The sequence below is a fragment of the Chiloscyllium plagiosum genome, unplaced genomic scaffold (assembly GCF_037043375.1).
Source record: "Chiloscyllium plagiosum isolate Xiang-an unplaced genomic scaffold, Cpla_swu_hap1 HiC_scaffold_7, whole genome shotgun sequence".
In the NCBI taxonomy this organism is placed as follows: Eukaryota; Metazoa; Chordata; class Chondrichthyes; order Orectolobiformes; family Hemiscylliidae; genus Chiloscyllium; species Chiloscyllium plagiosum.
Window position 1 is genome coordinate 87771587 of NW_028270145.1, and position 13985 is coordinate 87785571.

Here is a 13985-nt window from a genome sequence, read left to right on the forward strand (position 1 = left end):
ATACTAATCTTTGTTCCCCTAATACTTGACAACTCCAATAGTTTGGCTGGTTTCCCACACTGTGTCAAACCATGTGTCATCCAAAACTCATGCCCATATCTTAGCTCACAGCAAATCCTGTTCACTTATCACTTTATGCTTGCTGTCTTAAAATTGATTTAGTTTCAAAATGTCTTATTTTTAATATTCTTATCCTTGTTTTCAAATCTGTCCAAATCCTATCCTCTCCTCCAGCAGCTAACTCTTTCGGGATACATACACTTCTCCAATTCTGGCTTCTTTGACATCCCTGGTTTAAATTATTACAGCACTGGAGATTGCGTTTTCAGATACCCAAGTCTTAAACTCTGAAATGTCTTCATTACACCTCTTCACTTTTCTGCCTCTTCTTTCTTCTCTTCATTTCTTTGTTTTTCTTTTCTCTTCACTTCCTTAAACATTACCTCTTTGACCAAGCTTTCAGTCATCTGAACTAACATTTCCTTCGGAATATTTGTTGTCAAAAAGTGTGGCGCTGGAAAAGCACAGCAGGATCCGAGGAGCAGGAGAGTCGACATTTCGGGGATAAGCCCTTCATTAGGAATGATGAATATGCCCGAAACGCCCACTCTTCTGCTCCTCGGATGATGCCTGATCTGCTGTGCTTTTTCCAGCTCTGACTCTCCACTTTCGACATCTGCAGTCCTCACTTTCTCATTAGGTAGATTTATATCATATTTTGTTTTATAATGCTTCTGTGAAGTGCCATGGGTGCACCATAAAGATTTAAATCTGTATCCCATGAACTTAAGGGAATGAAGGTGGGAGCACGAGGGAAAATAAATCAGGATGAGTTACAGTAAATGTATTACTAGAATCAAGGGCATCAAGGATTGCAGGTTAGCATGTGGTTTAGAAAGTAATTAAAACCATCCTTAACTATATTTTTACTCTCATTACAATCTTGTGTTATTCAGTGTTGAAGCTTTCATACATGGTGGCAGTTCTGAAACATCCTTTCCAGATTTTCTGCAACCTGATCAGACAGTAAATCTAGCTAATTACTTCATGTAGAATCAAACACTGCAATAAAACTCTTTTACAAAGCAAACATGAAGCTTTATGGCATAATTCACACTTTGTGTGGATAATTGTTATTTTATTCCATGTGACTTATGAACTATACACTCAAGTGTATGTACTTATGAGTGTCTAGAATAGCACTCTAGAATGACATTTAAAAACCTGGAATTAAGAGTCTAATGAAGAGCATGAAACCATTGCTGATTGTCATAGGGAAAAAAAAAACTGGTTTACTAATGTCCTTCAGAGAAGAAACTTGCCATCGTTACCCAGTCTGACCTATATGTGACTCCAGACCCTTGGCAATATGGTTGACTCTCAACTGTGCTCTGGCATGGTCACATCCTGTGAATGAATAAAAAGAAACTCAATATCATCTGTGTGCCGAACTAACATTGAATATGCAATTAGTGACTTGACACAGATGCAAGAACATGACAGCATCATTCTCAGGAACATTCTGAACTTTATCTTTGATCCCTCAAGAATATTCCAAAGAAATATGATTTTTTTACACTCTTTTCTTTAAGAGGGTGTGATTCTGTGTATGTGTTTTAAGAATACAGCACATTTATAAAGGTAGAAACAGGAGTAGGCCATTCAGTCCCTTGAGCCTGTTCTGTCATTAAATGAGATCATGGCTGATCCGTGGTCTAACTGTATTTATCTGCCTTTGACCCATACCCCTTTATACCCCTACACAGCAAATAAAAATCTCAGATTTAAAACTAACAACTGTTCTCACATCAACTGCCCTTTGAGGAAGAGAGTTGCTTTGTGTATAGAAGTGCTTCTTAAGATCTCTACTGAGCATTCTGGCCCTAATTCTCTAACTATACTCCCTAGTTCTAGAATTCTCAATGAGTGGAAATAGTTATCTTTATCTATCCTGTCGTTTCCTGTTAATATCTCAAAGACGTCAATCAGTCACTCTTTAATCTTCAAAATTCTAGAGAAAACAAGCCTAATTTACATAATGTCTCCTCATAATGTATCCCCTGAAGTCCCAGATATCATTCTTGTAAACCTATGTTCTATACCCTCCAAGGCCAATGTATCTTTCCTAAGGTTTGGAGGATTGGAAGCCAGGTTTGCTCACAGTATTCCAAGTGGGGTCTAACCAGGGTTTTGTACGCTGCACACAATCTCTGCATGCTTCATTCTTCGAGATATAGGGATAAGAGTTTACACTTCTATATTATTAACTGTGCATGTTAACCAAATATTGAATAAACTTTGTTTTGAAAACAAATGATTAATGAACCTTGTTAATAGATCTTTTGTTCAAAAACTAATATGAACCTAAATGTAAAGTCACCTACCAGATCATAAGGCTGCTCTTTCATTCGAGAGAGGGAGACAACTGGTGGTCATTTAACCTAACGGTCACCACACCTCAGGCAAGGGGAAAGGTTGTGAAGGAGAGTCTGTCACGGTAACCTCAGCCAGTGTGGGAATTGAAACTTCTGGTATCACACTGCATTGCAAATCAGCCATAAAATCAACTAGGCATTGAACTGGTCTCCTTGGAAACTAGAAAGAAAGTATTTTTATTTCATATTGCAACCTGTGGAGTAGTGGAAATAGAGCAAAGGTGTGTTGACGTCTCTTAACTCTTTGCGAAACTGTTCTTCCTCCACTTGTATGTCTATGTTCAGTTCACCGGGACCAATAAAATTAATTGCTTGAATGCCAAATGCTGAAGATGTTAAACTTCCACATTTTCAGGGCCATCTATTTCACTTGTCTCATCCATTGACGCTACTAGCTTTTTCCCCTGGGTTCCCAACAATGACAGGGACAAGGAGTGGATGGTGGGAAACATCCAGTGGAAGACAATAAAGTAAAACATGGAAACAAAATTAGTGTCACATAGGATTTGTGCTATAAGAAATTTAACAGCATGGAAAACATATTTGAAAACACTCAACAGATTGGGATAGGCAATAAATTGTACTAAAGAGATTAGTACCGCACAGCATTTACATAAATATAACTTTTAAACCATCCCTGGTTATGGTTGTATTTGTTTGAGCATGCTTCAAAGAATATGGCATAAGATTAAATGGCAATCAACCCAAGTATGTTGCATATTTACTTTGTGTACAGTAAACATATTTAGTACACATGATCAGTAACATTAAAACTGCAAGTAATATTAACAGCATCAAGAGAATTAATGCAAAATGTATCTAAACAGAAATTAATCCTTAACTAACAGTAAACCTCATCAAGATAAAGTAAGTGATCATTAAGGTCTCAGGACCTAAATTGAACATGTTAAGCCAGATGTGCAGTATCTAAAGATATCGCACACATCAACAGGGGGAGGCCTTTCAACATATCCTGCACCACCCCAATCACTGTAAGAGCACAGTATGCCTACTTAGAAAACCTTCTTTTTAAATGTTCACATAAGCTTTTTTTTCACCATCACATCAATTAATCATGGTTCTTCCTCCCATGTAAATAAAGTTATAATGAAAAGAAGTGCATTTTACGTATTTTGGCCAAGCCAGCTAATCAATTTGATGAACTAATTGATAATAAATGGTAACTGACAGCTGGCAGAAGTCAATTAATTGCGTTTTAGGTGGTAGAACTACACAAAACATAAAGGACCTCAATAAAGTGCATTAGGAATAAAGCAATAGCTCCATAGTTACCTCTAAAAGGTCACACTGATTGGGGATTTATTTCAATTAGTACAGAAAGCCTCTTAAAACAAAATAAGAGGGAGAAAAAGAAGAACGTTCCAAACAAAGGCAATGTAGCAAGCAATCCTAGAAAAAAAGAAAGCTAAGAGTTTAAAACATTGCCTAAAATGTTCAGAACCATGGAATTTTAAAGTGTGCAAATCACACAATTCATTTGGAATATAATGCTTTGGAGTTCAAATCTGGTTCAAATAGATATGAATCAGTTTATCTGTGCACACTAGTTGCAGAAAGTCATTTCAGAAGCCATCGTAACTGAGAAGCTATTTAGATTTGTACATCAAAATGTGTTCTCCGAGTTGAAGGCTTGCATTGAAATCTGTTTAACTCAGAGATGAGACCTGTTCAATGGCACAGTGCCTTATGGGAGTGTGCCTCCTCCTCCAACAGAAACTGTTGTGCTTTAACAAAGTATTTGCAGAGTTTGGTGTTTCAAAAAGGTGGTGTTTTAAAAAGGAGAGTTTAACTATCAATATTTCCTCTTTCCTTGAGAAACCAGTTACCACGAATTCTGAATACTGAGAATGACCAATAGGTCAGACAGGAGCGGATTGAGAAAAGGTAAATGTTTCAGACACAGAATCCTCAATAACAACTTCTATTCTTACGTCAGATAAAATGAAAATCATAAAGCAGCAGAGCAGGTTATTTTTTATTTTCCCCTTGTACTCATGCACAAGCACTGAATTCCAAGTATTTCACTTCAAGGAGTACACTGACGAAGGCAAACAGCGCAAATGGGTTTTTGGATTTTCACAAAGCAAAACAGTTGAATGGAATAGCAGTGAAGAATGGCACTTCAACTTGGCACTGTAAATTTAAACAGCAGTACACTATCGTGACAATTTTTCTGCCCTTCATCCCCACTCACGCATCACTCCATCCTCAGACAGTTACATACATTATGCTGAGGCTTTAAGGAAGAGGCAAAGAACATAAACACTTTACAGAAGGAAACAGAGAGGAAATCAGTCCCAGTGTATTCTTAGGTAGCTACCAGGAGTCAAACCAAAGGAGAGATGACTGACAGCCCTGGGAAAATGTCAATTTCCTTGGATTGAAATGATGTATAACACATTGAAATCTTTAAATCAAAAGGAGAAATTATATAGCATCTCACTCTATTTATTATATTTCTTAAACTGATTTACATTTCAGGGAGTTGTTATTTTAAAAATAAAATCTGTGATTTAATGAGAATCACTTAATCATGTCCATACAAAACCAGAAATGTAACTTTCTGTATTTCAGTATCTCATGGCGTTTCATTCTGGTAGAGTCCGTATGAACAAGATTACTGAACTATAGTAAAACTACTTTAGTTGCCCACCCCTTCAAGATATCAAAATTAAAACATTGTAGACATGAAGGAGTGCAGCAAACAATGCTTGCCATGTTGTCAAAAATATATCTTGCCTCCTCTACATTAAAAGGTGTTAGATCTTCATAAACTAACATAGATAAAAACAAATATCCCCACATTCAAATATGAACTACAAATGTAAAAATCTCAAAATCATCTACCAACTAATAAACCATATCAAATGTTCTGAGATTTGTGAGCCAATCTGCCAAACTTGTTTTATTTGTTACAATTGCAGTATTTAATTACTGGTTATATAAACTAATTGCAGCCTTAAAAGAATTATTTTCATTTATATAGTACCTGTCACATCTAAGGACATCCCAAAGCACTTTACAGCTAATCAAGTACTTTTATGGTGTAGTTGCCATTGTAATGTTGGTGATATGGTAGCCAATTTATATACAGGAAGCTCCCACAGGGAGCAAGATGATGACGACGGGGTGGTTCTTTCTTTTATGCTGATTTAGTGATAAATTTTGGCCAAGACATTGGGGATAACTCCCTTTGCTCCTCTTCAAAATAGTGGAATGAGACCCTCTCCACCTGGGAGAGCAGACAGGCTTTGTATCACCTGAAAGACAGCATCACTGACATTGCATGCTTCTTCAGTCCTGCAATGCAATGACAAGTCTTGACCTTTTTGCACTCAAGTCCTGAACTGGCTGTAAAACCCACAACTTTCTGAATTACAGACAACAGTGATATCAAACTAAACCAGTGCTTTCCAAACATCTTTTCACTGTGAGCCTGTTTTCCGGCTGGAGAACTGTTTCGACCCTGTGGAGAGTGACAGAGCGCGGGGGTGATGGTGGATGATTGTGTCAGTGGTCAGCCAATGCCCATTTGGTGCTTGCAACCTCAGGATTTCAGCTCAAAACTCTACTTGTGTCCTAACTCTCAGGTTGGGAAGCTCTGTGCAAACTAATGGCTGACATTTATTGCTCTTTTGCAATAATGTATAATGATCAGGCACACTAATTTAGCCATGAAATAGATATATAAAATTATGTTTATTACATTAATTTCTAGAGATGGCTAAGTCAAACATCTAGGAAAAAGTACAAAGAGAAAATTATTTTGTGAGAGGGAAGATTCAGGTTGTGCAAGCTCCCTGACCAACAAGCCCCCAGCCCATACCAAACTGAACCATTGCTTTGAAACAACTATATTTATAAGATACATTTTATCTTATATCTTAAGTCATTGAATTTTACCATTATCAGCTATGCGCTACTTCTGCAAGCTATGTGACGCAATGAAGTCAAAGAGAAGTTTCATCTCAGCAGCAGCTTTGTTTCTATTTTGACTTTTTCTTTCCAGTGTGAGCTGCAATTTTGCTACTGATGGATATAGACATTTCTGAGCTGTCAGCAAACATGATAAAGCAGATCATGACAGAAACTATGGTGATATTTTATTGTGCTAGACTTCATGAGGCACTGTTTTATTTTAATTCCCTTGCAAGTTTCTGTGGTAAAAAAATGCCAAGAATAGTGAAGCGCGACAATCACAGAAGGGAATTTTTAAAAAAACATAGGACTTTATTACTGCAGATTTACAACATATCTATAGCTGATGAGAGAAATTCTAACTTAAGCACATTGTACAGTATCCTGCAGTTTAACCTATTAAAAATAATATTCTTCCACATTATGCAATATAAACTTATGTAAATCAGGATTTTTGCATGCATCGTGCTTTCTTTAATAAAACTGATTGCAAGATTTGGGTACACTAATGAAGATGCCAGCTGAATTACTTAATCACTCAATCACCTGTCTTATTACCAGAATCTGTGACAACAGGGATTAATTTTTCTGGTTTCCTCAGTGCTTCAGAGCAGAACAATTTCTCCATTTTCATGTTCTGCATTCCACAATAGAGTATGAAATCATGCTGTGCATTCATATTACAGAGATGGAAAACCATGGATTAGTATCTGAAATGCCTGTCGTTGTACCCGATGCTCAGGATTTCTGATTTAAATGTAATCTAAGGTGAACCTTTCTTGGCGATAAGATTGGAACCCCAATGCACAATGAGTTATTCAGCAATGCACAATTTTGGGAAATTTGAAACTTAATTTTGGAAATCCCTTAGTTGAATAGTTACACTCAAAGATCTCTTCCCGACAGCAGATTACAACTCTCGAGTTGGGTACTTAGTCAGAGTACCAAGAAGGAGTAAGACCTATCTGACAGAAACAAGACAAGAATATTAGGAAGGATTAATCACTGGATTGCAATTTAGGCTTTCTCCCCCTGCCACCAGCTGATTTCACAGTATTGTGGACAGAGGCCTTGCTAATCTCAAACAGCAGAAATAGACAGAATAACTGGTAACACTGGAGCATTTTATGTGAATTTTATTCTGAACAATGTTCAACCCTTGCTTGCAAAGTAACAAAACTGAAACTATTACTGTCAAAGTACAAAAGTCTCCAAAAGCAAGATAACACTTAAAGAAATATTATTAAACAGACAAAAGTAAAGCCAAATTAACAAAAACATCTCTGAACATTATATAACAATGTCTCATATTTGGCTACACTGCAGTTAAAAAAAATCTGTTGTTAATATACAGATGAACACTGTGTAGCTCTCAACCTGAATGGCACTGTCTGATCTTCTTCCATCAAAAGCTGGGATTACAAAATTTCAGTGCCTGATGCCAGTCTAAAGCCATCTGTGCATCAATCTGATTCAGATCAGATTAGACAGGTGTAATCACTAACAAAGTCAAATCCTCATTCAATGTTTATCTCAAGAAAACTGATATTCCTTTTCTAGTCTGGGAACTTAGTGGCATTCACATATGAAAGATGATGGGTAAAAACGCTAGGAGTTTCCCTCAGCATATCATTATGTTAGGAACCTGTATACGAAGGGAAATGTGCTACTGGTCATGCTCGACATTCAAGATATATATTGATTGATGACATTCAGCATATGAGTATAAATGGCACTTTCAGTTGCTTGTCTTCCCGGATTGTTTGGGAGCTTCCTGGAATTGACAAGTATCTCACAGGAACCCCTGTTACACAGCAACCCAGGAGAAAACAAGACTGTCTTTAACCCTGTACACTCTCTTCACCCATGTTTCGGTGGCATTGTGATACTCCAAACTGCACACATGTATTCTGTGATAGACATGGACTGAACGAAGAATTTCACAGCCATTAGTTCAGGTGAATGTTCTGCTACCCTGCTACATGCAGTTGTGAATGTTAGTGGATGATTAACTAATGAGTATGGGGAGGAGGATCCATGAACATATAGTGATGGTAAAATTCAGGTTGCCAGTGTAAAAACCATTGAGAAACATCTTCAGCAGAAGTGCTGCGTGAATCCTCCATTTCAGCTTCTTCCTAAGGTTCCCATCAGCCTTGAACCAGTTCTCCGTCAATTCATTTTTCTCCATACAATATGAAAACGTTGAATGCCCTGAAAACAGTAAAAGCCATAGGACCTTTCAATATTGTGGCTATGGAGCTGAAGAATTATCCTTCAGGATTATTCATACTCCAAATTAAGCTGTGCAACCACAACACTAGTATCTTTCCGTCAACTGGAGAATGGTTTTGTTATGACTTGCCCATAACCAGCAGGACAGACCCAACCTGGCCATTTATTGCCCTATTGCTTTATGCAGTATTTGACAACATGTGACATCAAGCAGCCTGAGCAAATATATGCCAATGGGAATTTTGAGAGATTTATCCACATTAGATACACCAAACACAAAGGAAGATGATGAGCTTGATTTATCAGTTTAATTTATTGTTGTTGCATATACCAAGACACAGTGAAAAGTGTTGTTTTGTGTGCTATACAGATAGATCATACCATACTTAATGCATCAGGGTAGCAGAACAGAGTACAGAATACAGTGTTATACCTGTAGAGAAGGTGCAGAGAGAAAGGTCAGAATTAACGTGAGAGGTCGATTCATAAGGCTGTTCTTGAATCTGTTTGTTCATCTATTCAAACTTTTATCCCTTCTGCCTGATGGAAGGGGGTGGAAGAGAGTATAACTGGGGTGGGAGGGATCATTGATTATGTTGGCTTGCTTTCCCGAGGCAGCGGGAAGTGTAGATGGAGTCAATGGATGGGAGGCTGGTTTGCGTGATGAACTAGGCTGTGTTCATGACACTTTATAGTTTCTTGTAGTTTTTGGGAATAGTAGTTCATACCACACTGGGATGTCATATAATGTTCAGAGATATTTTTGTTAAGTTGGCTTTACTTTTGTCTGTTTAACAATATTTCTTTAAGTGTTATCACTGCTTTTTGGGACCTTTATACTTTGATAACAATAGTTTCAGTTTTGTTACTTTGCAAGCAAGCTTTGAACATTGTTCGGAATAAAATTCACATAAAATGCTCGCGTGTTTCCATGGTGCATGTATAAAAACTGGAAACAGTCCATGTGGGCATATTGAATTTCCTTAGCCTCCTGAAGAAGTAGAGGCATTGTTGTTTTCTTGATTCTAGTGTTGACATGGTGAATCAGGACAGATTGTTGGTGATTGTCACTCCCAGGAGGTTGACGGTCTCAAACACCTCCACCTCAGCACCGCTGAATCAGACAGGGACATGCCCTCCACTTCATTTCCTGAAGTCAATGACCAGTTCCTTTGTTTTGCAGACATTGATGGAGAGATTGTTGTCTTACACCATGCCACTAAGCACTGAATCTCAGTCCTGTATCCTACCTCATCCTTGTTTGAGATCCAACCTACAACAGTGGCGTCGTCAACCATGGTGACCTTCAACAAACCACAATGATCTTCACTCTGGGACATCACCCTTAGGAATTTCTGAAGCAATATCCTGGGACTAAACATTTTCTGTTTCAACAATAACCATCCTTCCATCATTATATCAGAAGTGAAGATGTTTGCTGATGGTTGCACAATGTTTAGTACAATCTGAAGCTCCTCAGACAATGGAATAACCAACGTCTGCATTGCTGTAAGATCTGGATAGAATCAGATGAGGCCAGATAAGTGATGACTAATATTAGTGCTACAAATTGGCTAGCTCTGACAGGAGAGAATCTAACCACTGCCACTTAGCATTACCTTATCATTGCTGAATAACACACTATCAATATCCTGAGGTTGGGCTTGGGACTATATTATACCCTACATTGGGCTGGGGACTATACTATACCCTACACTAATAGGGTATCACTATATCTATACATTGACTGTGGACATTGATCTGTGAACTTAATGAGGCTCATATCTAAATGTGACTAGCACATTGAAGATTCTAAACAATGAATGCACACACTTTAGAAAAATCATCCAGTTCAGCAAACAAATTTAAGTTAGCAACTGTTACATCTGAATGCCAATGTAACAAATATGTTCAGATTAGCCTTATATGAATTGAAAGTGTAAATTCAGAACTTGCTAAAGGAGTATGTTTACTATACATTTTTCTTTGAACCCACATCTTCACATTCATATAAATTGACAGGCAAAGGGGAATTGTTTGTTTCTATAACATCCAATAACATTCTGAGATATATTTAAATCAATAAAAGCAATATGACATCCACAATTTAGTTTTATTAACATTGTTACTATTTTTCTAGCTGTGGCTCCAGATCCTGGGAAAATAAAATGAGGCCTTAATTCTGGTAGTGGAGAACAGACATAGATGATTTTGTGAAATGAATGAAGATTCCTTAGCAATGAGGCTTCCATTTGTCTAATTTATTAGCTGTATATAGTGAAGCATAAAGTACACATGACGTTAAGACAAAGAACAGCTAAAACAGGAAGGCAAGTGTTACAAGTGATAAAGTTTAACAAATTAAGCTAGTGATTTGAAGTTTTAGATTAAAACCTAACAAGATGCTTCTGTTTCACAAGTAATGAATATTCCATGAACAGCAAGGGAGTGCAGTCTGCTGTTTGATGTCACTGACATTGAAAATTTAGGAGAACAGAAATTTCATCATTTTTCATTTGTATGCAAATTTGCCTGTTACACAAATTAACCCTTGAACCCCATGTCACTTCTCATCTGGAGGAATTTACTTGCAAGCATCACACAGTGAAGTCTTGTTACGATCGCAGGGTCATCGGGGCTTCCCTGTGCAAAGCAGGGCCAAAGTCACAAAGCCAGGCTTTGTTTACCCTCATTATTTGTGGATAAAAGAGTAATTGCAACAGTGGCATGTTGTAAAATGCACATCTGCAATGCTGACTCCTGTGTTCTAGTGTAATTGGAATGCAAAATGCAACAGTACCTCGTTCAATGGCATGTTTAGTGCTAATCACTTCCACTAGCTTTAAGGTGAAACATCAGGACAATATACAAATCCTATTACTCTTCCTTTCAGCTATGAAGTCTTCAACTCTGAAAGTCTTTGTTATTTATCACCTTAGACAAATGCCAGTATCTGCATGAGAAGGCTAGAATGGGCTGATTGAGCTTTTCTAATTGATGTGAATTTAATTATGCTAATTTGGCCAGCTGTAAAGCGTTTTCAGTTTACGCATAATGTGACCAGCAAATACAGGTGTCCTTTCACTAGAAGCGCTTAATGTTTAACCTCGTCATTTTTACTAGCAAGAGGGATTCAATACAGAGGTTAAGAAGCACAAAGTTTGGTGCGTGTATGAGTCTTTATAGAGGGTGTGGGCACAATAGCAATGAAATTGTCGTCAGTTGCTTTGTATAACTCACACAATGCTTTTCTAAAAACATTTTCAATGAGTTTTTCTTTTTCATTTTTCAACTGTTTGCTCAAAGTGGAAAATACAACAGTAACCCTGAGGCTGATGGCGAGTCAATTCAGATGTGAGCAGTAAATAGAACAAGATTAACACTATCAATATATATAGGCTTGACAGTATCTGTTGGTACTATTGACCCATTTTAGAATTTGAGAGCTATTTCACTTTGAGAGAGCTGAACTGAAGAAATAATTTTGAAACTATTAATTGTGACATGTTCTATAATGTTTAACATTGTCCTTCATAACAATCACATTAAAACAAAGCGTTAACTGTGAGATTATCTTTACAGAAAAGCTGCTAAAACATGAGTTTCACAAACATGGGCCTAAAGTTCATTTTAATGTGCTAGTTAAGTGAGTTTAAAAAATGAAATGCAGATTTCATCTGTGCTTCATTTACAAAATGTGACAAATTTTATTGCTTGTGCATTACAGCACTGAAAGCCATGACTTTTTTTTGCTTGCAAACAACAAAGACCTTGCCGCATGCTCCTGTGCCTTAAGGTCTCCCCTGGACATGCAAGACAACACTTAGCATCACAAAGTGGAGAGAGGTAGATTTAAGTGTGCTAACATTTTAAGTTCCATGATATCAGAAACATTGCTCTAAAAGCAGAGTACCTTACCCACAGCAATGTTCATCAACAGGAATTTCTTGCTTCACATGTTTGAGCAAGGGACACTTAAGGATTTTGTGATCCAAAACAGTTTCCAGCCTAATAGATTTTCAAAATTTAATAATATTAAAGGAACAGGCTAAAACACATTTGCACAAAAGCAGAAAAAAAACATTTTTTTTTCATAACAAACAGTAATCTCACAATGGAAAAAAGATACAAATTTATATTTCAACTTGAAACATAAGACCGTAAGAAATAAGATCAAGAGTAGACCATTACGCTACTCAAACCTGCTTGCCATTCAATGTGATCATGGCTGATCCAACATTCCTCATGTCTACTTCCCTAAGTATTTCCCATAGCCTTGCAATGACTGAACAATGATGCTTGTAAGTAATCTAATGATGTCAATATGAAGGCAAATGTTTTGTAGAAAAATTCAGTAAGGAATCATCAGCCACTGGAAGTCTGAAATCATATTAGAGGTACAAATCTTTAAAGGTACACCTGAACCTCAATCATTTGGGGATCAAATCATCTGTAATTTAGGGTAATTTAATTTTTAACGAACACTGACGACCAACTACTGGATTAGGCCAACTGTTTTGTGGGACGTGAGTAAGAATGATTTAGTGCTCCACATGCCTCCCAGAATTTCAAGTAGTAAACAGTCAGATGATGGAAGCAGCTGAAGTGCTCAGCAGCTAAAACATGCACATTCCTGTAAAGGTGGGGTCTTAGCACAGTAGTTGTTTTTAAAACAGTTACAAGGAAGAGTTTTCGGAGATGAGACTTTTCAGTTTCAGGTTTTTACAAGAATGAACAATTGTAAACCAGCAATCCAACAAACATCCTGTCCAAAATGCTGTTCCATTAACTTCAGTGGGAAATAAAATGGTTCAGGTTGTATCACCGGTAACTCAACCATAAACACCAGCTTTCTACCTGTGTCCAGAGTAAAGATTATGCCACAATTAATTTACTTTTCTTGTCTGCGGAAATATTTTCTTCTTTTTCCAAGTTCATTAAACTGAGACTGGGAGAGATGTAGAGATGAGGAGAGGTGAATCTATTTCCAGCCCATACTGTTAATCTTGTGGGAAAGCAACTCGTCTCCACTGACTGCTTCATTGACAAAACTAAAACCAGCAGAACTGTGACATTATAGATCTAGGCCCTTTAGAATCCTTAGCGACAATCATAAGGAGGATATATCTTAATAGATGAAGAGGAACAAAGAGCAAGTTTGTGTAGCAAAAATCAGTTGGGCTGAATGTCCAAATCTGTGCTGCAAATTCTATCTGTCACCTATCAACCTAAATAAAATGAGTTTTCAATATTTCTAATGCTAGGACCTAAAACATCAAAAGTGCTCTTAAAACGTTTAAAGTAACTTTTCTGAGAACTGTATCTTTCAGATCAACAGTCTGCAACTCATATTATTCAGACACCGATTTGAGACTG

The 13985-nt window shown here is 37.2% G+C and overlaps 1 protein-coding gene across 3 annotated transcripts in view; it reads right to left on the bottom strand.

Moving 5' to 3' along the window:
* Window positions 1-1124: 1124 nt before the first annotated feature.
* The window catches only part of qtman (queuosine-tRNA mannosyltransferase), a 379156-nt gene continuing 366295 nt past the window's right edge, over window positions 1125-13985 (bottom strand). Inside the window, exon 10 of one of the 3 annotated variants that reach the window (XM_087989232.1) lies at window positions 1125-1407. In XM_087989232.1, coding sequence (XP_087845358.1) covers window positions 1381-1407 — 27 coding nt within the window. In that variant the 3' untranslated portion in view covers window positions 1125-1380. Of the gene's footprint in view, window positions 1408-2644; window positions 2840-12543; window positions 12618-13985 lie in introns of those variants that run through there. The other 2 variants (XM_043694107.2, XM_043694112.2) reach the window with 2 other exon arrangements.